Consider the following 23172-nt stretch of genomic DNA (forward strand, 5'->3'; position numbering starts at 1 on the left):
CTCATCCGTCTCCCTCCACTCCCCTCCACCGCCGCCCTGGAAGCCCACGCGCGTTCCTCGGATCCCAGGAATGATTCGTCAATGCCAGACACGGTCCCCGACCCCAGGCACGACCCTTCAGAATCCAGACGCGGATTGGCCCAGGGCGCAGCTGGCCCATCTCGGAGCTCAGGCGTGACACCCACTCCGGTTCCAGACGGTCCCAGGCGGCCGCTCCCCCAGAGCCCAGGAGAGTCTCCTGGATCTCAGGCGCGTTCCCTCAGACCCCGCGCGCAGCCCCCTCATATGGAACACAGACACGAGCTCCGGGACTGCAGGCGCGCCCCGGACTAGCCCCGGTACCAGCCCCGAGCCAAGGAGGCAGCCGGAGTCCAGATGGCCGCCCTTCCCTCGAGCCCAGGCGCGGCCCCCCATCCCCAACCACGGGCGCATTCTCGGAGGCCCCGACCCACGACCCCAGGCGCTGTTCTACGGTCCCCAACCCAGGTGCGTGGACCCCCGAACCCGTCCCCCAGCGCCCAAGCCCAGGTGCCACTCCAGAACCTGGGCGCCGCCTCCTGAGCTCAAGCGGCGGCGGCCGAGGAGGATGGCGGTCCAGCCTCCAGAGCCCAGGCATCGCGCGGAGGCCGGGGGGCCAGTTGGCTAGGGGCCGGCAGGTGAGCGGCGGGGGCGCGGGGACCGGCAGCGGGGCGGCGCGGGGCCCCAGGCCGCGCCCGGCGGCAGCTCCCAGGCCCAGGGGCGCGGGGCGCGGGCGCGCGGGCCCGAGGAGCGCGGGGCCGCCCCCCGCCCCGCCCCCGCCCCTGCCGCGGCCGGCCGGGGCGCTGACCTGTAGTGGGTCGGCTTCTCCGTCTGCGGGGGGGACCCGCTCAGCGCCGCCGCCGCCGCTTTCGAAACCGACGGCATTTTCAGTCAAAACAATGCAGCGCGCATGCGCCGCGCGCGCCCGCCCCCGCCTCTCCGGATCTCCCCCCGCGCCGAGCCCACCCGCGCCCCCCGCCCGGCCGGCCACGCCCTCCCGCCACGCCACGCCCGCGCGCCACGCCCCCGCCCGGCGCCTCCGCTCGCCCTGCGCCCGCAGGGGACGCGCGAGCACCGCGGACCCCGCCCCGCGCCGCGCCCGCAGTCCCGGCCGGCCGCCCCCACCCACTTCCGCGGGGTCCCCGAAGTCCGCGTTCACGGCCCACCCCGCACCCGCGCAGTCCGCGGCCCCGCTGCAGCCTTCACCCCAGCAGGGCTGCCCACGCGCTGCGCACGCCGGACAGCGCCCTGCGCAACTCCAGGCTCCGAGACAGAGGACGGGTCTCGAGTAAAGACAGCGCAGCCCGGCTGTCACACGCGCCTTCACTCATTCTGTGACCCCGGGGGGATGCTGAGACCGCGGAGAGTGGCTCCAGTTGCTTAGGGCTTGGTGTGGGAGACAAGGGAGCGGAGAGGCCTGACTGCTCACTGGTACCCGGGTTCTTTTAGGCGTACGAACAGGGTCCTAAAATTAGAATGTGGTAGTGGTTGCTCTCTGCGAACGTACTGAAAATTTTCACTTGTTTACTTTAAATGGGTAAATATGAACTGCATATCAATAGAGCTGATTTTTTAGAACCCAAAGGCGCGAAGTCAAGAGACCAGACACACACCCTTCGCCAAAAGGGTGGGAGGGGATGCACAGAGGGCGGAAACTCCGCGGCAGGCAGCATCCGCCCCCCACCCTCGCTCCCGGCCCCCGTCAAGAGTCACACGGAGGTCCAACTCAGTGGTCCCTGAAGGAAGAAGCAGTTTGCATTTGAGAAAGAAGAACCCAGGCCCAGGGTATATTATTTTGTAAATATGTAGCATAAGAGACATTCTTTTTTTTTTTTTTTTAAGGGCTGGGTGGCTTGTGGGATTTTAGTTCACCGACCAGGAATTTAACCGAGCCCTCAGGGCATTGAGATTGCAGAGTCCTAACCACTGGACCTCCAGGGAATTCCCAGTTCAGTTCAGTCGCTCAGTCACGTCCGACTCTGCGACCCCATGAATCGCAGCACGCCAGGCCTCCCTGTCCATCACCAACTCCCGGAGTTCACTCAGACTCGCGTCCATCGAGTCAGTGATGTCATCCAGCCATCTCTTCCTAGGTCGTCCCCTTCTTCTGCCTCCAATCCCTCCCAGCATCACCAGGGAATTCCCAAGACCCGTTAAATGTTCAGCCTCGCCAGTAATTTTTTTTTTAATGCAAATTAAACAAAGAAGGGGGCTTCCCAAGGCAGTGCTAGTCCTAAACAACCTGACTGCCAATGCAGGAGACAAAGGTTCGAGCCCTGGGTCGGGAAGATCCCCTGAAGGAGGAAACGGCAAGCCATTCCAGTCTTCTTGTCTGGAGAATCCCCGTGGACAGAAGAGCCTGGTGGGCTATAGTCCATAGGGTCGAAAAGAGTGGACACGACTGAAGCAACTTAGAACACACAAATAAGAGCTCTTGGAACAGGCACTTTTGTTCTTATTCTGAACAGAAAACCAACAACACTCTAACCTGCAGCAAGAATACCCTTGAAGGAACTGTGGCTAGAAGGATAGGGTATGGATTTTTATGGAAAACTAATTTGTTCCATTTCTAGAAACTCCAACCTAAAAAAGAATGAGATTCAGACAAAGATGTACAAAGATATCAGAGTTACTTGGCATAAACTTAAGAGCACCTCGCAGAGAATAAAAATGCTGAGAATTGTTAAGAAAAATGCTCCTCCTTATGTGACAAGACAAAGCAAGATATAGCAGTTCCGTACATTAGTTCCCAAGAATATAAGTTCCTGTTGTTTTTTCAAATACAAGTAATACAGTAAAATAGTATAAACTATCATTGGTGGTGGGATGAATGACTACCTCTTTATATGTTCACACTGGCTAAAAAATATACTTCTACAAACTGTACATTGAAACCTGGAAATTAAAATAGCAAAAAATGAACAACATGACATTTTTTAAGGAAATCAGCAGGAGAATGAAACAGGGCCCGTGAATTCTTTGGAAGACAAAACAGATCAGACTGCCAGGATGTAGGGAATGAGAAAGAAGCCTAGGATAATTCCAAGGTCCCAACCTGGGAAGGATACAAAGAAACAGGTTTGGGAGAGCTGAATTCTGTTTCCAAGCTAAGGAGTTTGAAGCACCTGTGAAGTCCAGTGGAGAGGCAGAGAGAGCCGTGTGTGTATGTGTGTGCTCAGCCGTGTCCGACTCTTTGCGACCCCGTGGACTGCTGCCGACCCGGCTCCTTTGTCCATGGGATTCTCCAGGCAAGAATACTGGAGTGGGTTGCCATTTCCTTCTCCAGGGGATCTTCCCGACCCAGGGATGGAACCCTTGTCTCCTGCAGATTCTTTACCACTGAGCCACCAGGGAAGCCCACATACAGAGAGCCACACTAGGCTTAAAAAAGGGCTCAAGATAAAGAAATCTGGGCATCTTTAAAACAATGCCTCCTTTTCCTCCTCACTCAAGAGGCAACTTCCTTGAAGAGAATTGGGATAGGCTGTAAAGACTGTCATTTTTTTGACTTTTGAAGAATGTTCTTAAAAGGCTGGGATAGTACCCAGACACATACAAAAAACAGCCCAGCTGCTTAGATCATCGACCTCAGTAACTTTTCCTGGGATTTAAAAAAAAAAAAACTGTCTCTATCTTCTGCCCAAAAGCGTTCAAAGCAGTTATCTCTAGATGGTAGGACTACTAGTGTTTCCAATTCTCTTCTTTCTGCTTACCACAGTGTCTAACTTTTCCAAATATAGCTTATTGCTTTGATCACATGAAAGTTAATTTTAATGAAAACAAAATATCTTCTCGTTAGTTCTTTCTTGCAGGAGCTAGTGAGAGTAAAGCCAGGATTCAGGTCTGAATGACTTGCTCAAACAAAATGGTTCACAACCAAAAAGGTCACAATCACTCCAGGCCAGAGAAAGGACGTCTTAATTCTCTGCTACTAGTGGAACTGAGGATGTAGCCTGAGCTATGATTAGGCCAATCTTTTCAAATCTTGGTCTCTTCATCTTTAAAAAAATGAATATACTTGACTCAGTTGCCGCTCCCTAACAAGCATAATTTACCAAGGTGGGCCAGCCACTTAGAGCACTTCTGCAGAGGTCTTGCAAGCAACTGGTACACTGCCATAGTCAGTGGTCTTCAATCCCAGTGAGAGAAATTTCCAGTTAACTTTGGCACCAAAAAAGTCAAGATAAAATGTTCTACTAAAATGGTAGTAAATAAAATCATCCCTTTACGCATCGTGTATTTAATCCAGAATTAAGCACGTTTCCTACTAAGCAGTACTTTGAGAAACAATCATTTACAGACCCAAAATACTGTAAGTTGTCAATAAAAATATTTACCAGTTTTACTCTACTCAGAAAGTTATTGCCTTGCTAAAAATAAAAATGTACAGAGAGCTGAGAAAGCTCATTATTTCTGGTATTGTTTGATCATATTCCACCAGTTACATTTAGGTTTCTTTCCTCAGCTCCTATTCTGGGAGGCGGAAAAAAAGGAATTGAAATGACTAGAAGGCTCCCTTTCTTAAAATGAAGTGGCTTAACTTCACATTACCAACTTAAAATTTTATTGTTTGTTAAACTAACATTAATTTATACACATCACAGTACACTGTAAGATACAATGTTTAACTCTTCTGCCAGTCACTCTGTCTCAGAAAGTGGATCACCCTGGACTACAAGGTGTCACTACGTTGCTTTGTAAACATGATGATATACGAAGACACCACAAATCCAACAGCACATGCTGCGACCTAAACCTTTCCGTGGACCTGAGAAAGCTTTCCGACGTATTCGATGGGAAACGAGCATCAGACAAGGAGCCGGTTCCGATCTGCTGACATCCTGTGTCGCCTTCAAGGGGTCAGCTTGGCCAGGTGGGTCATCCAGGTCCCTCAGTCTCAGGACGCGCGTAATAACGGGGACAGAAACGGTCAAGCACGACGCCAAAGCCTAAGGGCGGAGGTCTGTTGCTTCGCTCCTGGCACCCCATTAAGTCCTCGCCCCGTGGGCCACCGGAGCTCCAGGCTCTTCAGAAGTGTAGCTAGGCTCCGGTACCTCTTCCAGCAACATCCGTCTCAACCACCGGTCCGCGCTGGTCTCCTTCCTGAAGAAGCACCAAATGACCAGACCCATGAGGGACAGGCTTAAGGGCAGCACCACCCACCAGGATCGCTGCTGCCCGGTTCCCAGGGACTGCTTCACTGTCCAGCGGAGCGGCGCGGCTCTGCTGGAGGAAAACCGAAGGGGCAGGTGAGGATCATCCTCTTCGTCGCCCTCGGCCGCGAGCTGGGCTCGAGCCCGGCCGCTGGGCGGCGGAGGCGGGCTTCGGGAAGCCCAGCGCACGAGCCTCAGCGCCCGGAGCGCCCTGGAAGAGAGAAAGCAGTGAGCGCCCGCGCCCGCCCCTTCCGCCCGAAGTCCCGCCGAGACCCCGTGCAGCTCACCCGGCCGCCGGCGCGGACATAACGCCGCTCCTTGCGACCCCGGCTCCGCGCTCGGCGCCGCCGCGCGCCGCAATCCCGTCACTTCCGTCGCACGAAGCCGGAAGTTCGGTGCTGTTCCGGGCCTCCGCGCACGACTACAGAACGTGGGTCCCCGCTCGCGCAGCGGAAATGACTCACGTCCTCCTGCAACCTCTTCCGTAGCAGGCCCGCCCCCGGTCGGCCGCGCGGGCATGCCGGGAAATGTAGTTCACGGCCGGCCCGAGGCGGCGCTAGCCTTCCTCGAACTGGGCTTGCGCCCCAGGGCTGAGGCCTGTCTGCGGGCACGGGGCTTTAGCATGGTGCTCCGAAGAGCTCGCCTCAGCGCGGGTCCCCCGATGACGGCCCACACTACGCACCCCTCCCGCCGTGACGGCGCAGCCCCGGACGCCTCTTCCCCCCGCCTCGCGCCGCTGTCTTGCTCTCTTCGTGGGACTTCAGTCCGTCCCGTGTCGACTAGTGTCCCCGGCCCCGGGGCCGCGGGCCCGCACCCAGCCCTCGCGCTCTGCGGGCTCTGAGCTGCGCAGCCGTCGCCGCGTATACACCATCCGCCCTGCTTGGCAGGCGCACTGCTCAGCCGCAGGACCGTGGGCCTCACCCACGGCACCAGGGCACGCCCGTGGCCCTCCCCACGGAGCCGACGGGCACTCGGGCACGTTTCCCTCTTCAGGCCAGCGGGACCACCTGCGCAGGGCCCGGAGCGCCATTGTTGTGGATGGAGGCTGCAGCGTGCTCCTCGGGGACCTTCCGGTCCACCTGCAGGAGTCAGGCCGGGAGAGGCAGCCCTGAGCTGTCCCGGGACTCCCTGTCTACCCTGTTCCCCAGTCAGCTCTCTAGGGAAGCTACTGGAGCCTTCTGCCTTCAAGGCAAACTGGCGCTGGGTCAGCTGAGCCGTCCTGTCTGGAGACCACATAGGAGAACCCAGGCATCACCACAGACTCTGTGACGATGTGGGAATGTGCTGGGGTGGGGGTGAGGGGGCACTTGGTGACAAAATCAGATTACAAGGCCACCTTGTGAGCTGTGACATTTGAAAAACAAAAAGCACATGAGAGGGGGCTTTTTTTTTTTTTTTTTGGTCAGTTTTCCCTTAACTTTCAGGGTGTGTTGAAGGTCAGCCACTATGGTGGCTAGTGACCTCATTTTTGCAGAACCAGGTGGCGAGACAATCTTTGGATGGCAGCTGTAATTTGCTGCCTCCCTGGTTCAGCACCTTTGCCTCAAGCATATTCTGCACCTGCTTTCTGGTGGGAGAAGCACCAGCCTCGGGGATCCCGCCACACCCCAGGAATGCTGGAGACACTTGAACAAGGGTGGCGGACTGGAGCTCTTCCTAACTCAGCAGCACCTGGGAAGTCTCCCCACCTGGGGAAGCCCAACCCTGAACCCCTGGTGGCGGCTCAGCTCCAAACCCAGGGCTGTGTTCAGAGCTGCTGTGTCAACAGAGGTGCCTCTGTATGCTCACGTCCTCCTCACTGGGCTCCGCCCTACCTGTTCCACCCCAGAACCCCACCCAGAGTCACTGCTGAACCAGTTCAGCCACAGGGAGCCCCAGGAGCAGCTACTATAGGAAGGAGGATGGACCACTATCATTCTGGTGTGCAGCCTATAGGGCTTCCTGGGAGAGGTGAAGACAGCCTGAGCAGGTAGCCTCAGGAGGACCCTGAGGCTAGGGGCTGAGCTGCTACCTGCACTGATGCAGCCACCTGGTTGGTCTGCTTTCCAGCATCTGGGCACAAGCTGCCCTGGACCAGCAGAGGGGGCTCAGAGCTGGGGAGGCCAAGAGCAGGGGCTGGAGGCGGGGTGCTGGGACCCTACCCCCGTGCAAGGCAGCCTCTAAAGGGTCATTAAAACTGTCTTGATGACTGCCTTGGATGCGTGACAGAAACTAGACACCTGGACAGGCACCTCTTGAGCCTCTGCTTCCTCGGCTGTAAAATGGGCATCTCCTGTCCTTCACGGCTGCTTCCAGGACTGGAGCTCTGCCTGAGGGGCCCTCAGCAGCCCCCGGGGCAGCTGTTAATGTTAATGGGACAGCGTGGAAATGTCCTTCCATCCTGAAGCAATGGATGTTCCCTTATGGTGCTCTTTCAGAGTCCGGGAGGAGCAGTGCAGGCCACAACAAAGATTTAGCAAATCCACATGTCCTCTGTGCCCAAGTCCTGCTGGCCAGGTCTCCATTCTAGTTGAAGGCATGATGCACAGGACACGGGGTCCTGTGGAGTCAGCAGGCCCTGATCTCTGGGAGCTGGTCTGGGGCTCAGAGCTGGGCTCTCCCATGGGACAGAAACAACTTCAGAGAACATCCGTGTTGGACCAGGGCACTCCATGACCACAGTGGCTCAAGACAATCACGTCTGAACACAGACAAGACATGGACGTGGCCCAAACCTCAAAAAAATATCAAATACCCGCTTCCTGGCTAAGGGGAGGGACTCTGGTCATTCACCAGCCATGGCTGTCCTCCTTCTGGACAAGATGTATTAAGACGCTATACTAGGGACGCCCCTGGTGGTTCCGTGGTTAAGAATCTGCCTTCCAGTGCAGGGGATGTGGGTTCAAACCCTGGCCGGGAACTAAGCTCACACATGTTGGGAGGCAACTACTGAGCCCATGCACTGCAGAGCCTGTGCTCCGCAACGAGAGAAGCCACTGCAAGGAGAAGCCCGAGCACCGCGATGGAGAGTTGTCCTCCCTCTCAACAACAAGAGGAAGCCCGCGAGCAGTGAGGAGCCTGTGTACCGCAACAGAGACCCAGCACGGCTAAAAAGAAATACAGCTTTAAGTGATGCTACACTCGACTGAACAATGTTCTTCCAAATTCTGTCCCCCTGGAGCCCACCACATGATCCCTATTTGGAAAGGTCTTTGTGGATGTAATTAGTTATGTCATATTGGATGGGGTTTCCCAGGTGGCACTAGTGGTAAAGAACCCGCCTGCCCGTGCAGAAGGTGTAAGAGATGCGGGTTCGATTCCTGGGTCAGGAAGATCCCCTGAAGGGAATGGCTACCCACTCCAGTATTCTTGTCTGGAGAATCCCACGGGCAGAGGAGCCTGGCGGGCTACAGTCCATGGGATCGCAAAGAGTTGGACACGACTGAAGAGACTTAGCACCCACGTATGCATATCAATTGGATAGGGTGGGCCCTAAATGGCGTCCTTAGGAGAAAAGACTCAGAGACACGTGGGGAGAAGGCCATGCCAAGAGGCGGGCGGAGACTGGAGTGATGGAGCCAAGAGCTGAGGAGCTGGGAGGATCCTGGCTGCACCAGAAGCTTAAAGGCCTGGAAGAGTCTCTGTCTCAGAGTCTTCATGGTTTCAGATATCTGGCCTCTGGAACTGTGAGAAAGGAACCGTGTTGTTTTAGCTCCCCCAGCCCCGCCTTGTTGGTGATGCTTTGTTACAGCAGCCCTGCCCCAGAGCACAGCCCCCCCCACACACCGCTGAACCCAGAGCCCTTTGTTAAGGCCCACCTCCCGAGACACCCGCACTGCAGGCCATGAGCTCTCCCTGCTGAAATCCACGTGTTCCGTGACGCGTGTGTCCCCTCTGGCCTCTGGCTGGAGAGTGACAGCGGCCCCAGATGCTGGGGTTTGCTTGACTCTCCGACGCAGGGGAACCCCGATGGGAAAAGCCACAACCAGATGCTCCTGGGGCCACCCCCAGAGTGTCTCCAGGACCCTCCCCTTCCTGACCCCAGCAATCTTGGCAAGGCGCTGGGTGACAGGTTCCGCACACTGGCAGCGATGCCCCTGCCCCCCCCTCCCCGGGGCATAAACCAACACCTCAGCCTTCATTATCTCAAAGCACACACAGAGCAATCTCACACGGGCCTAATGCTCCTCTAATGGGAGGGAGGCTGCCGCCCAGTGTGCCTGATGGCGGGAGTAATTTACTGTAGCGCCACTTGAGAGCTGACATATTGGACCTATTGATTTTCCCTGGGAAGATCAATACAGGGTACGTGGGGACAGGCAGGGCCACCACCTTTGGAAAAGCAGAGCCTGTCTCCTGGGGGCCAAGCCCTGAGGGCAGAGGTGGGGGCGGGTGGGCACAGAGTTGTGAAGGCCCCACGCTGCGCACAAGGGAGGCTGGCTGGGAGCAGGCGCCGGAGGGCCTGGCAGCCTGAGGGCCTTAGCCCCTGGCCCACTCAGGGGCCCCAAGGGTTAGGGGGCTTGGAGGCCACTCCATTCCTTGGCTTGAGGCCCCGCCCCCATTCAAAGCCAGCAGGGACCCTCTGTTCTGTTGCCCTGTGTCCGCCCACACGGCGCTTGGCCCCTCTGAAGGCCCCTCCGCCTTCCCTCTGAATCATGGCCCGTGGGGTAACCCAGGACTGCCTCCCATCTCGGAGTCCTCTGCTCAGTCAGCCCCGCTGGGTCCCTCTGCCAGGTGAGGCGACGGCAGTCCCCAGGGCGAGGGAGTGGGCATCCTCGCCAGGCCGTCCCCGCTGCTGCAGCGCCTTCACTGCCCCCTCAGCGCCCGCAGACCCCCTCCTTCATGAAGCCCCCCTCTGGCCACACTGCAGGGCCTTCTCCAGGGCAGGGCTGCACCTCACCTTCCTCAGCCCGGCGCCCCCCAGCCAAGGACCCAGCACAGGCGAGGGCTGGAGACTGATCCACGGGCCCTCCTGGGGCCTCCACCCAGATTGCACTGCCCTCGCCACCCTGTGGGGCTGACCCAGAGCCTAGCCGGACTCCAGCCTCTCCCCAGGCCTGGGCCCTGGCTGTTCCCGACAGGGAACTGCAGCTGGGGTCCGGGCAAATGCTGGGGTCCAGGCCTGCGTCGGTCACGGAGGGCACTCCTGGGGGCTGTGTCTGGGCAGAAAGGGACCCTGGGGTCCCAGCCACCCTGGGCAGCCACTGGACCCTGAGCCCCAGCTTCCCTTGGCTGCTGCGAAGGCCCCTGCAGGGCAGGTCACCAGCCTGGCCTGGGGCGGTCGGTCCCTAGGGTAGAACTTTGCATTTCCTGTCACTTCCCCGAAGCCAGGTGAAGCCAGTCCTGAAGGCAGGCGTTGGGCCCTCCCGGTGGCAGAGAAGTGACTCGCAGCTTTCAGCAGGGCAAGTCCCCCCACAGTCCCCGCTAGGACCTCCGTGGGATGGGAGAGGAGCAGCCCCCTTGCAGAGGGCGGTGGAGCCTGGAGCTGAAGGGCCCTGGAAGGGGGTGTGCAGGTGAGGCCTGCAGCCGGAGGGAGATCTCGGCCGTGAGTGACCCTGGGGCCCGGGGGCCAGGCACACACCAGGCTGGGAGGGGCTGCTATCCTGTGCTGAGAACCTGTCCCCGGAGCACTGGGGCTGCTGTCTGGGAAGAAAGCACCCAGCTGCACCCACGCGTGGTGGGTGACGAGGCAGAACAGTGTCCCCCAAACCGTGTCCACATGGACCTCAGAAGGGAACCTCATGTGGAAGGAGGGTCAGCGGGGCGAGGTCAGAGGGACTGGAGTGGCCCTCAGTCCGAGGACAGGTGTTCTCGAAAGAGCAGGGAAGCTCGGACAGGGACACAACACGGGGTGGAGTGGGGCGGCCCTGCGATCCTGGGATCAGGAGGGAGCGGGGCGGGTGGGCTCCCCGCTAGAGCCTCGGGCAGGACCTTTCACTTCGGGCTTCTGGCCTCCAGGGCTGTGAGAGGCTCCCCCCGCTCTGCTCAGCCCCCTAGTTTGCTGGGAACTGGCTGGGCGAGGGCAGCAGCACACGGAGGGGGCAGGGAGGATGGCCCGGGAAGCTGCTGGGGTCAGGGCCTGGCTCCTGGGCGGGGGTTGGCAGGGTGCAGGCCTTCTGGGGTCCCGCTCGCGGTGGTGACTGTAACCGCCTGGGAGATGCGGTGAGGACACCCCTGGGAGGGACCCCCAGGGCTGAAGGGGCTACCACGTCCCTCGTAGGAGGACCCAGATGCCAGAGAAGCAGGTGCCGAGGCCCTGGGGTGGCAGGGGTTCCTTGGGGTTTGCCGCACATGCACTCACAGCTCTGGGGCGGGGGGAGGTGGTGGGAGCGGCCTGGCTGGTGGTCCCTGGCCCTCCTGCACATCCAGGGCCGCTGCTGGCCCAGAGCCCGCTCACCCAGGACGCTGTGGGGGCAGGATGTCCTCTAGAGAAGGCTACTCCAGAAGTCAAAATAGCATGAAATTTAATTTTCCGCCTATTTGACAAGGCTGGGTCTGGGCCCCAGTCAGCGGCTGAGATAAGGGTCCTCGGCCGGGTGTGAGCCAGCTGGGCGAGTGGCAAACACTCCACCGTCCCCAGGCAGGCTGAGGCTCCCCCGGCGGGGCCCTGGTTGCCGGGCGCTAAAGCAAACGGGCTCTATTTGCCCAGTCTGCGATGACAATGCAGTCCTCAAATATTTGCTGGCCTGGCCGGCCACAGAGCTCGGCTATAAATGCTGAGCCCAGGTGGAGGTGGGCCTGCCCAGCGGGAGCTGCAGGCCGTGGCAGGTAGGAGCCAGGCTGGGTGGCGGGTGGGCGCGGGCAGCAGAAGGTTGTGGGCTCCTCTGCCCAGGTGGTCTCTGCAGACCACCCATCCACGGGGAGGGGTCACCAGCAGGGTGGGGAGGGCCAGGGGGAGACAGGACACCCGAGGCTCGGCTCCCCACCAGCGGCAATCCGTGCCCCAACGCTGAGGCCACGGGACACCCAGGCGGAGAAGAGAGACCCCAGAACTGTGAGCAGACGGCAGGGGCAGGGGGCGGGGAAGGGGAGCTCCCCTGACTCCGACTCCTCTCCCCTCCCCCACACACAACGTGGTTTCCTGAAGCTGGGACCCCTTCCCTCTCTGAACCCCCTTCCCTCTCTGAACCCCCTTCCCTTTCTTCTTGCCCCCTGCCAGGGTGCCCCAGGAGGCTTCTTGGCCAAGGGTTGGCCTGCCTGCCTCTCTGAAGCAGAGGAGCTTGGCCTGTCCTGGGGTGGGGGCCTCCCGCATTCAGAATCAGCTCCCGCATCCCCCACCCTGCCCGCAGCCCCCCTTGGTCTCCAACCTGTCAGTGACTTGCCCAGTCCTGCCTGCACCACCTCCCCACACCTAGCCTCAGGCTAGGAACATGCCAGGTGACCCCCCCCACAGAGAGCACAGGGAATCCTGGGGCTGTGGGGGTGGAGAAATGGCTCTGCCCTCCCCCAAAGACCCCCCAGAGTCACCCTCAGGGCCCCTGAAGCCCCCAGACTTCCAGGGACAGAACAGCTGGGTCAAGGTGGCCAGGCCTGGCCTCCCGGGCTCAGCACTGGCACCTCAGGGACGGGGGGGACCCTGCCAACCAGACACTCATGGGGGGCACCAAAGGTATCTCCCGCCCCCGCCCCACCAGCCAGCCTGTGTGTCAGGGGCCACAGCGACCCTGCGCTGCGACAGCGCTCTGCCCGCCAGACCCCACAGCCGCCCGCAGCCCGCCCGGCCGGCTCCCTGCCCCCGGCCCGCTCCCGTCTCCGAGGCGCTGCTTCAGTGGCACTGTTGCCAAGCCCCCAGCCCACAGGGCAGGATGAACCCGCCCCTCGGGGTGACCGTGGCCAGCAGCCCCCTCCCGCCGCACCCTCCCGCCCGCGGACCACCACCTCGTCTCTCCCCAGACATCAGCCGTCCCTGAGCTCGGCGCCTGCCCCAAGCCTGCAGTGGCTGTTCCCCTAGTAGGGCTGGGGGCCCCGACCGCTATCCTGTCCCCTCTCTGCCTCCCTCCACAGCCGGAACACGCTGCCCCGACACTCCACGAGGAGATGGCCGCGGGGGTCATCCGGCCGCTCTGTGACTTCCGGCTGCCCCTGCCGGCCCTCCGGCCCTTCCCGCCGCCCGCCCTGGAGCCCCCAGACACTTCCGAGGAGGAGGAGGAGGAGGGGGAGGAGGAGGAGCTGGAGGCCGAGGGGCCAGAGGGGCACAGCCCAACGCTCCACAGCCCAGGCTGGGCCCCCGAAGTGCCCCCCCTGGACCCCAGCAGCCCAGAGACGCCGCTGCAGCTGCTGCGGTTCTCGGAGCTCATCAGCGGCGACATCCAGCGGTACTTCGGCCGCAAGGACCGGGGGCAGGACCCTGATGCCTGTGACATCTACGACGACGGCCGCCCAGCCAGCAGCTTGGCCAGGGAGCTCTCCTGTGCTGACCTGGTGCGCCCAGCCTGCAGCGCCCCCCTGGAAGACCATGAGGCCACCGAGCCGGGGGGCTGCTCCCCGGGGTGCCCCGAGGGGCAGGTGCGCGGGGCAGGCCTTGGCAGGGATGGGCCGCCGCTGCTGGGGCCCCTAGCCGAGCTCTTTGACTACGGGCTGCGGCAGTGCTCGGGGCCCCAGGCGGTGGGTGGGCGGCGACTCAGGCTGGAGCGCAAGTATGGCCACATCACCCCAATGACCCAGAGGAAGCTGCCCCCGTCCTTCTGGAGGGAGCCGGCGCCCAGCCCCCTGGGCCTGCTGCACCCCGGCACACCCGACTTCAGCGACCTGCTGGCCAGCTGGTCAGCAGAGGCCGGGTCTGAGCTGCTAGGCACGGGGACCCCGGGCCTGGAGGCGGTGCAGCTGGCCGAGGCCTAGTGATCACTCAAGGGTCAGTGGGGGTGAGCCAAGGGCTCCAGGCATCCGGACTCACCTTCCTGCCGAACTGGAAGGAGCCAGGGGACCCCCAGCCACGGTGGCCACCAGGACTTGGACCAGCTCAGGTTGGGGCTCCCCAGGCCAGGGCAGGGGTGGCTGGAGCTGCCCAGGGGCTCTTCCCACAGGAGGGAGGGCAGGGCAGGAGCTGCAGCCCCTCGGAGGTGGGGGCTCAAGTCTACATGGTGTGGGTGAGTCCCATGTCCCCCACGCCAGCCCCCGAGTTTCCAGCCAGTGGTGTAGGGCCACCCTCTGCACTGCCCGCTCGGGCAGTAGCCAGGGCCAGCTACTGGGCCAAGGGCTCTCTGGTGGGGCAGGAAGAGGACACCATCTTGGTGTGGAGCGAAGGCCCGGGGGGCACAGTGCTGTGGGCAGGAGGCCCTGTGGAGCTGTGGGGCCTGGGCTTGGTGGCTCTGGCTGGAACAGGTTCTGGGAGGCTCAGAAAGACCCTCTTGGTCTTTTCTCTGCCTGGGGCCTCCTGCCCGGCCCCGGGAGGGAACTCTGGACTCTCACAGGAATGGGGCGGGCACATTTATTTCTGGGGAACAGGCAGGGACGAGAGTCGGCAGGCAGGCTTCTGGCCAAGGGGCTTCTCCAAGGCCACGCTCCTGGGAGTCTGCCGGGCTGCCAGGTTCATGAGAGCCGTCTTCCACTGTAGCCACCTGCCCGAGACACTGCTCACGCCCGGGGCCCACCTCCATCCCCTGCCCTGCGGCCTCCCCCGAACCCGGACCTGCAGGCGCTCTGGAAGACGGCTCCCGCTGCCCACCTCACAGCCTGATACACGCCCCAGTGATTCACAGGGACCACGTCGTTGGGGGCCACGTCCTTGACGAAGAGCTGCTGCCGCCCCAGGGACATGGGGCCCCTCCTGCTGCTCAGTGTCGGGGCCCAGGGGCCCTCCTCACTCCACAGGCGCAGCACGCTCTCCTGCAGGGTGGCCACTGCCTCCGCGCGCTGTGGACGAGGGAGTCAGACCAGACGGGGCCCGCCAGTGGGGATTACCTCCCTCTGGACAAACCCGGGCCTTATCTGCCGGAAAACGCAGCTTGGGCCAGACATGCAGACAGACAGACAGCTGCGCAGAGAGGAGAGTAAGGGGTGGCCGGGCTGGGGGTGGCGAGGGCAGCAGGGCATCAGGCCCTGCACAGAGGAAGGCACAGGCGGCTCACTTGCAGGCCTGGGGGGCGGGAGCAGCCAGCACGGGGGCCGCCTCTTACCAGCTTGGTTTCTGTATTAAACTTGAGGTTCTGGATGGTCTTGTTGTCCTGGATGCTGGTTTCCAATTTCATCATTTGGTTCTGAAACTAAACATGGCCCCCTATTCGTGGCCACGGACACAGAGAGTCTGCAACCCCGGGCGGCAGCCCCACCCCAGCCATTCGGGGCAGGAGGCTCTCCCACGAGAGGGTCCAGGCCCCTGGGTGGAAGCTGGGAGCATCACTCTGCCCAGTGACAAGGCGGGACTCAGCAGTTCTCAGGGCCGCTTTCTCCCCTGTGACCGTGGGCGTGCCCCAGCATCCGGGGGCCCATGCGGGAGCCCCCACTGGCACTCTCAGAGGCCGAGGTGTGCAGAGCCAGCAGCAGGACGGCTGGTTCCATGAGCCTTGCCCCACCCGCCAGGCGGTGTCCTGGATCAGAGCCTCCCTGGTTGGGGGAGGTCTGCGTGGCCCCTGCCCCCGCCAAGTGTGCCAGGCCCTGGGTACCGTGGCCAGCTTGCCCTGGATCTCGGCGATCTTGCGCCCGGGGTTGCCCTCTCTGAGCAGCTGCACGGAGGACAGCAGGGCAGCCAGCTCCTGCCTCACAGCCTCGACCGCCAGCTCTCTGTGGGCACAGAGGCGGGGCTGCCGGGCTCTGGGAGGGCCCGCGGGCGCATGCAGGGCGGTGGAGGGAGGAGGCCCTGGGTAGGGCAGGGGCACTCAGCCTTGCTGCCCCTCTGGTGGGCACTGGGGGGTCCCCAGGAGGTGACGGGGGAAGGGCAGGCCCCAGCAGGACCCAAGCCCAAAGCGTGGGGCTGGGGAGGGCTCGGGGCAGCCACAGGGGCGGGGGCTTGGGGAGGACGCCCACCGGCAGGAGGCCTGGGAGGCCGTAGGTGGTGCTAAGATGACTGCCCTGCTTGGGGGTGGGGGCAGCCCCGCCCCGAAGGGCCTGCCGGCCCTGTTGGAGCCGGGCCTCACCTGGCTGTGGCCTCGGCAGAGATCTTGCAGTCCGAGTCGCTCTTGTGAAGCACGCACTTGTCGGTGACAGCCTCTATCTGAAACATGGAGCGGGCGGGCAGCTATGGGCAGGCACAGCGGGAGGAGGGACCGCCCAGCCCGCACCCACCTGCTGGGGCAGCTGGTCCACTTGCTCCTGCACCTCCCGCAGGCGCGCCTCCGCCTCCTCTCGACACCGCGTCAGGCCTTCCCGCCACCGCTGCTCTGTGACCGCCCACTCATTCTGTGTCTGGATGGGGCACCAGTGAGGGCTGGAGCCCAGCGGGAGGGGGAGGGGGGACGGGAGGACAGACGGACACGTGGGTAGACCCGACACGGTCACCCGCACACAGCAGAGATCCTAGAGGGCATGGGGCACCCGCCTCAGGTCTGAGCAGGTCCACGCTAACTAGACACAGCCTGGCCAGGCACACAGCGGGCCCGGCTCCCTGCCCCAAGCGGCCCACAAGCCTGTGCAGACAGGGACTGAAAACAGGCGCCTGCCCCACCGCCAAAGGGTGATCACGTGTGCACACGTGTGTTCACAGCAGGATTGAGGGCATCAAAAGGGCAGCAGCTCAGTGCCCATCAGCGGACAGATGGATAAGCTGTGGTCCGTCCACGGTGAGATGTCACAGCCGAGAAAAGGAGACACGTGCTGATGCACAGCACGGATGGACCCCAGACGCGCAACGCTCAGTGAGAGACACTCACAGAGGCCACAGGGTGTTCGGTCCCACTTAGTGAAACATCTAGAGCGGGCAGATCCACAGACAAGAAGCAGATCAGTGCTCGCCTGGGGCTGGGAGTGTCTGCGGACACACGGGGTTTCCTTCAGAGGGGAAGGAGAGGTTCTAGAAGTGAGCATGGTAGTGCTTGTACAGCTCAGAACACTCACTGAACCACGGAATTCACACTCTGAAAAGGTGGACTGGTGTGTGCCCTGAACCTCAATAGAGCTGTTAGAAAAAGAAGACAAAGAACCCCTAGGAGGAGGCTGCTGTGCTCGCCACTCTGTGGAGCCCATGCCTCCTGGGCCCAGGGCCGTGAGGCCAGTTGCGGGGGAGGCGGGGCCCCTCCTGTCTGGGACACTCGCCTCCTGCAGCCGCATGCTCAGCGTCTGCTCCTGCAGGTCCAGCCGCCACCTCAGGGCCAGGAAGTGGTCACTCAGGTCCTTCACCTGCCTGACCAGCTCAGCCACGGACACCTCCAGGGCCTGGCTCTTCTCTCGGAGCTGCGGGGGGCGGGGCTGAGTGTGCCGCCTGCCTGGAAGGGGGCCCTTCGAGCCCACCCCTCGCCCGGCGGCCTCACCAGCTCCAGGGCGCCGTGCGTCTCCTGCTGGGCCAGCTCGCTGGCCAGCTGCATGGCCTCCAGGTTCTCCTGCAGGTAGGTGGCCAGCTCCCCAGCCCGGCTGTCCTCCAACTGCCCCTTGGCGTCCCTGGGGGTGGGTGCCACAGAGAGACTGACTCTCAGCCAAGGCTGGGCCCCACCTCGGGCACTGGACCAGGGCCACTGGCATCAGAGCCTTCCAGGAGGCCCCAGGGACGAGATGATGGGTGTCATCCCAGGGGCCACTAGACTGGGCTGTGTCCACCGCTACCACTCAGAGCACCCTGCGAAGGACAGGCCGGGGTGTTGAGGGGAGCCCCACTACAGGGCCGCCCGTCTGCCCTGGGGCACCGTGCTAGGAGGTCACCCGCCCTGCCCGAGGGCCTGCTCGGCCACCCACCAGGCCTTCTGCTCGGCCAGCAGGACGCGGTTGAGCGACACCTGGTTCTGCTGCACAAACTCGGTCAGCTGGACCACGGCCTTGTCCAGGCCCCGGCACTGCTCCAGGAGGTGGCACTCTTCCTGCTGCCGGGCGGAGGGGGCCTGGCACACTGCCCGCCTGGCGCTGCCCCTACAGGGCCCGCATGTGCCGTGCCACCCACCTAGTCTCCCCATCACCCACCTGGCATTGCTCGTCCCCCCCACCTGGGCCTGCGCCTCCCTGCTGCCTGGCAACCTCCCCACCCTCTTTGCCTAGCACCGCCCCCCAACCTGGTACCGCCCCTCCCCCTGGCCCTGCCCCTCCCCCTGGCACCGCCCCTCCCCCACCTGGCACTGCCCCTGCAGGGCCCGCACGCGCTCTGTGTCCAGCTCCTGCAGCTGCTGCCACCTGCCCTCCAGCTCCTCCCGCAGGGCGCTCTCCGCCCGCAGCCGCGCGCTCTCTGAGGCCTTCATCCTCTGCAGCGGCCAGTGGCCATGAGCCTGGGGCGTGGGGGGCGCGGCCACTCCCCCCTCCCCCAGTAGGGGCCCACCTTCTCCAGGGCCAGGAAGCTCTTCTGCAGGAAGCCGCATAGCCTGGCCTCCCTCTTGAGGAAGCGGAGGCTCATCTCCTCCCCCAGCTTTGTCATCTGGGCCTGTGGGTGGGGTCCATCGCGGTGGCCACGGCCGTGGGCATCCCCCACGCCCGCCCCCTCGCCCATAGTGCCATGCTGTGCTCTGCCCAGCCTTCTCTGTCGGAGGCAGCTCTGGTCCCCCACCTGCAGGGCCGGGCCCGTCACGCCCTCCAGAGGTCGGCAGGTGGGCAGGCGGGGCCCTGGTCCCCAGGGGCAATGAAGAGGCCCAGGACACACGTGGTCCCCACAGTGACCCCCAGATCCTTGGGCCAAGGGACACAGCAGACCAGCCACCGATCCCACCCCTGCCAGGAGCTTGGTGTCCGTTTGAGCATGGGCGCAGACACGCAAACACGTGTACACACACACCTTCGCTCGCACGCTGCCTGCCCTCGCCCCAGAGCCCAGGGAGGAGGCCCTTCCCCTTTCTCCCTCCATTGTTCCCTTCCTGCCTCGCCAGGGGTCTGGGTGCAGCCCCGCCCAGCACCGCCCCCGCCACACGCCCACAGGCACAAGGCACCCTCTCCTTTTAAGGCCGGGAGGGCCGCCCCCAGTCCAGGGCAGGTGTGCCCTGAGCCCGCACAGGCCTCCCCACCCCATGCAGGCTGACCCAGAGCCGGGCTCGGCTGCTTCTGTAAAGAACCAAGAGGCAGACATTTGGGTCGATGGGCCCAGGGTCTCTGTCACAACCCTCCAGCTTTGCGGCTCCTGCACCAGAGCAGCCGTGGGCAACAGTAGACAGATGACCACAGGCTGGGGAGCCTACTCAGTGCCCTGGGGCGCACTAGGGGGGTGGTGGGCCAGCCGGGCGTGGGGAACCCTGAGCCCCGATGCTGCCCGGAGCACCTGCCTCTCGACCGGGCCGCACACCACCTTCCCACAGGGCTGAGGGAGGGCAGCAGGCAGCGGGGCAGCTGAGCTACGCGGGCAGTAGCTGGGGACACGGCACGAGGCCTGGTCTCTATCTGCAGAGCTACAGAGTCTGGGCAGAGGCGCACTGCCCCAGCCCCACCTTGTAGGCCACGCACGCTGGCCCAGCAGCAGGCCCACCGGGATACGCATGTCCATGTGCGGGGGTGGAGGGTGGGGAAGGGTCTCAGGGTATGAGCTTCTGTTTCCTGATCCAGGGGCTGGTCCCTCAGGACGGGGAGGCGCTCGTGACGGACTTTCTGTGGGGGAGGACGTGCTCCGTCTTGTGTCCGTGGAAGTCGGCGCAGGGCACTGTGGTCTGGCTCGTCTGACCAAGGAGTCGACATGCAGAGACCCCCATGGCTAGTGGCCACCATGGTGCACAGCGTGGGTCTTGGGGGTTGGCCCAGGTCCAAACACATGGACAGAACCAAAAAGAGCTGGGGAAAGGAAGAGCCCGCCAACGGAGGAAACGCTGGCTGGGAGGGATCCGGCGTGGACCAGATCACTGGCAGCTCGTCGGCCGCTCAGACGCCTGTGCCTGGCCTGGGCCTCCCGGGTACCTGCATCCTGGCCACCTCGTGGTCCACCTTCTGGCCCACCTCCTCCTGGCTCTTCTGCAGGGCCCCACAGGCCACCTCGCGGTCCTGCTCCTCCTGCTTCAGCTTCCCGGTCAGCTCGGACAGCCTGGGGGCAATGGCTGCAGGTGACTGCAGCCCAGCTGGCCAAATGGCCTTGGGGGGCCCCAGGGATGCTGTGGGGGCCTGGACACCACGTCCTTCTCAGGCCTGAGCCTGTATCCGGGGGGCGGAGACTGATCCATGGGCTGGCAGAGCGGGGGGTCTGACCTCACCAGGGTAAACGCCAGACGCCCAGTGCATGTCGCCCCCGCACCCCCACCCCGAGATGGTGAGAGCTGGGCTCCCTGTGAGCGTGATGACAGGGGAGGGGCGGGGTGCAGACCCTGGGCTCGAGTGTCTTTTCCCCACAGAGTGTCCACAGGGGTTCTGAGGCCTCTGGTCAACCAGCAGCTTGGCACCCAGGGCGGGGGGACGCCTGCCCTGCCATGGGATGCCCCCAAGACTACTCGGCAGGTCCGGAGACTGCCACCACAGGGGCCCACCTGAGGCTGGCCTCCTGCTCGGCGCCCTTCCGCTCAGAGTCCTGGAGCGCCTGCTTCCTCCGGATCTGGGTTAGAGCCTCCCGGACTTCCACCAGCCTGGCACAGAAGAGGCATCTCTGCCTGGGGCCCGCCTGCCCCCTCCTGGCGGCCAGGAGCAGGCTGGGCAGCCTTCAGGGTGGGGGCTTGGCCAAGCCTCAGCCCCCTTCCTGGGCTCCCGGGCTCTAGCAACCAGGCCTTCTAGAGAGGAGCTGAGAACAGATTTGCTAACCTGAGCAAGACGCCACGTAGGAGGGAACCAAATCCTGGGGCTGGGGCCCACGCCGGCCGGGCAGCAGCGGCTGCTTCCCCAAAGGCCCGCTCCCTCCCCCAGGTCTGCTCTGTGAGTGGGGGGTACCTCTTGTCCAGAGCCTGCATCTGGTTCTGCTGCTGTGGGCCAGGGAGCTGCGAGGCGGAGACACAGGCTGAGTGCAGCCGGGGCCTCGGAGCTGGACCCCGGGGGTTGTCAGGGTGCTGGGCCTGGGCTGAGTGGGGCTCAGGTTCTGGGGAGGCACTGCCCCCAGGCCTCGGGACACTCCCCACCTGGATGTCCTCCTTCTCGGGGGCTGGAGCTGCCTGCCGTGCCTCCAGCTGCAGCCTCTTCAGCTGTGTGTCCTGCAGCTGCAGGCAGGCCCGCACCTGCAGCAGCTCCCGAAGCAGGCTCAGAGTGGCATGCTCGCAGCGGGCCCTGTGTCCCCGCAGGGACGCCACCTCAGCCTGCAGGTCGGCTACCCTGGGGGGCGAGGAGCAGGCCGTTGGCCATCTATGTGGGGCGGCGGTACTGACCGCAAGGCTCCCTTGCCTGCCCTAGGGGCTCACCACTGCTCTAGCTGCTTCCAGCGCTTCGGGGTGCCCTGCTCCAGGTTGGAGGCGTCGGACGGCAGGCGGCTGCACGCATCATTCTCCAAGACCTCCTCCAGACTCAGGGGCTCGGGGCTGGCCAGCTCTTCCTCCAGGAGCCCCAGGTCCTCCAGGGCGATGGTGCTCAGCTGGGAGGGCGGCGAGGCCTCAGATGAGGGGCTGCTGTCTGTCCTCTCTACAAGAAGGTGCCTTGGGGTTTGCCTTTGGGGCTGATGGGGGAGCTGCTCCCAGATGGACCCCAGACCCTGCCACGGAGACCTGCTGCGCTCACCGTGGCTCATCCCCCTGGGCATACAGCGAGGCCCAGGGAGGGCTTGGCTCCCACCGTCCACACAGGAAGCTCAGGCTCAGAGAGGTCCAGGCCCCGCCTGAGGACACGCAGTGCTGGACAACAGAAGCAGGACAGTGCCTGCCAGCCCCAGAGGTGGCCGGGGCTGTGAAGGGAGCCGGGGCTCCCACGGACACAGAAGCTCTCGCCCAGACAGGCCCCCTAGCTCCAGCCGCCACTCACAGCTTCACCTACAGCACCGCTTGTGGTTGGCTCGCGTCATGCGGCGGCCCAGAGCCAGACCCAGGGGTGGGAGTGAGGGGCAGGGGCGGAGGGGGAACGGTGGGAAGTCAGAGCCGGAAGCTCCGGGGTCGAGGGAGCACATGGGGCGCAAAGAGGCCACCCCTGCCCTCACATCCCTCCTTCTGGGACAAAACCAAGGTTGGAGGACAGTGGGGCTCTGCCGGAACCTTCTCCCCAGCAGAACCTCCTGACTTCACGGCCCAACTGCCGGTGGAACCCGAGCCCTTAGCTTCCCCGTCCCAGCGAGGCCGCCCCAACTGCCCACTCTCAGATGGACCTGAGGGACGCCCCTCCAGCCATCGGGGGAGTGGCTGCCGGCCACTGGGTCAGCCAGGGAGCTCCTAGCCTGGTAGGAGGGCTGGCCTGGAAGCGATCACCCACCCTCTGGTCAGGGAGCCTGAAGGCCAGGACCACACCCGGTGGGAGGAGCGGCCATGCCAAGGGCATAGGGCCACAGGGGCGACGGGGCGAGGCCGGGGCAGGGCCACCTGGAGGGTGCGGCCGCAGGGCAGGCGCAGCCCCGCAAAGAAGAGCAGGCCGAGCAGACCTGCAGTCCACTCTAAGGAGATAACATGCCACCCAGCCCCTCTCGATGTCAACGCCTTGCGCCCGCGCTCTCCTCACGCCTCAGCCTGCAACCAGGTGCTGGGGGTGTCGCGTCTGGCTTTAGGCCTGTGTGGACACTCGGGCCCCTCACCCCACCCAGGTGGTCCCCCTCCCAGTTGCCAGACCTGCCCACGAGGGCTGTCAGGGGGCTTCCCTCTGACAAGCTGTGCCTGTGTCAAAGGCAACCCCTCCCCAGGGAGCCCGACGCCCTGCGGCCGCATCACACACTCTGGAGGCCGGCAGGTGAGGGACAGGGTGGCACTGAGGGGCCGCATCCTGACCAAGCGGCCGTGGCCTGGGGGCCTCCGAGTGTGGGGACCGGGGTTGTGGTCGGGAGGCAGACGGAGGGAAGACTGCCTTCTCCAAGGGCTCTATGGTGGTCCCAGGAGCAACGTGGACGAGGATGTGGTGGCTGGGGTCCACCCTGCCTGGGGCATGGGGTGTC

At 63.3% G+C, this 23172-nt stretch overlaps 4 protein-coding genes across 9 annotated transcripts in view; 1 reads left to right on the top strand and 3 right to left on the bottom strand.

Annotated features, from left to right (window-relative positions):
• The window catches only part of UNKL (unk like zinc finger), a 31540-nt gene extending 30619 nt beyond the window's left edge, over positions 1–921 (bottom strand). For both annotated transcript variants that reach the window (XM_042239793.2, XM_027961326.2), the window contains exon 1: positions 827–921. Coding sequence is in view for 1 of the 2 variants with exons in the window: in XM_027961326.2 (XP_027817127.1) it covers positions 827–903 (77 nt within the window). In the remaining variant the exon portion in view is untranslated. The remainder of the gene's footprint in view (positions 1–826) is intronic.
• A 3638-nt stretch (positions 922–4559) lies between these two features.
• LOC105604846 (ubiquinol-cytochrome-c reductase complex assembly factor 4) lies at positions 4560–6201 on the bottom strand. The gene is made up of 3 exons (XM_042240651.1): positions 5986–6201; positions 5459–5592; positions 4560–5382 (listed from the first exon to the last, which is right to left on the bottom strand). Exons 1-3 carry the CDS (start codon positions 6199–6201, stop codon positions 5007–5009), a joined length of 726 nt encoding a protein of 241 aa, XP_042096585.1. The 3' UTR covers positions 4560–5006.
• A 349-nt stretch (positions 6202–6550) lies between these two features.
• CCDC154 (coiled-coil domain containing 154) lies at positions 6551–22812 on the bottom strand. 4 transcript variants are annotated; one of them, XM_060406256.1, is made up of 17 exons: positions 21822–22812; positions 21509–21725; positions 21233–21422; positions 21048–21094; positions 20654–20749; positions 20094–20217; positions 18541–18642; positions 18338–18466; positions 17970–18091; positions 17552–17678; positions 17331–17474; positions 16371–16484; positions 16223–16299; positions 15752–15869; positions 15266–15352; positions 14815–15002; positions 14564–14707 (listed from the first exon to the last, which is right to left on the bottom strand). In XM_060406256.1, exons 1-17 carry the CDS (start codon positions 21841–21843, stop codon positions 14578–14580), a joined length of 2034 nt encoding a protein of 677 aa, XP_060262239.1. In that variant the 5' UTR covers positions 21844–22812; the 3' UTR covers positions 14564–14577. The 4 variants fall into 4 exon arrangements, with proteins under 4 accessions (XP_060262238.1, XP_060262237.1, XP_060262239.1 ...); XM_060406255.1 differs by lacking the exons at positions 14564–14707; positions 20094–20217; positions 20654–20749; ... (2 more) ...; positions 21509–21725; positions 21822–22812 and adding an exon at positions 6551–8834 and having other exon boundaries at positions 16371–16490; positions 17337–17474; positions 18541–20053; XM_060406254.1 differs by lacking the exons at positions 14564–14707; positions 20094–20217; positions 20654–20749; ... (2 more) ...; positions 21509–21725; positions 21822–22812 and adding an exon at positions 6551–8834 and having other exon boundaries at positions 16371–16490; positions 17337–17474; positions 17970–18094; positions 18541–20053.
• PERCC1 (proline and glutamate rich with coiled coil 1) lies at positions 11889–15303 on the top strand. 2 transcript variants are annotated; one of them, XM_042240091.1, is made up of 2 exons: positions 11889–12144; positions 13155–15303. In XM_042240091.1, exon 2 carries the CDS (start codon positions 13188–13190, stop codon positions 13986–13988), a length of 801 nt encoding a protein of 266 aa, XP_042096025.1. In that variant the 5' UTR covers positions 11889–12144; positions 13155–13187; the 3' UTR covers positions 13989–15303. The 2 variants fall into 2 exon arrangements, with proteins under 2 accessions (XP_042096025.1, XP_027817382.2); XM_027961581.2 differs by having other exon boundaries at positions 11889–11918.
• Positions 22813–23172: the final 360 nt, after the last annotated feature.

This window comes from Ovis aries, chromosome 24 (assembly GCF_016772045.2).
Source record: "Ovis aries strain OAR_USU_Benz2616 breed Rambouillet chromosome 24, ARS-UI_Ramb_v3.0, whole genome shotgun sequence".
Classification (NCBI taxonomy): domain Eukaryota; kingdom Metazoa; phylum Chordata; class Mammalia; order Artiodactyla; family Bovidae; genus Ovis; species Ovis aries.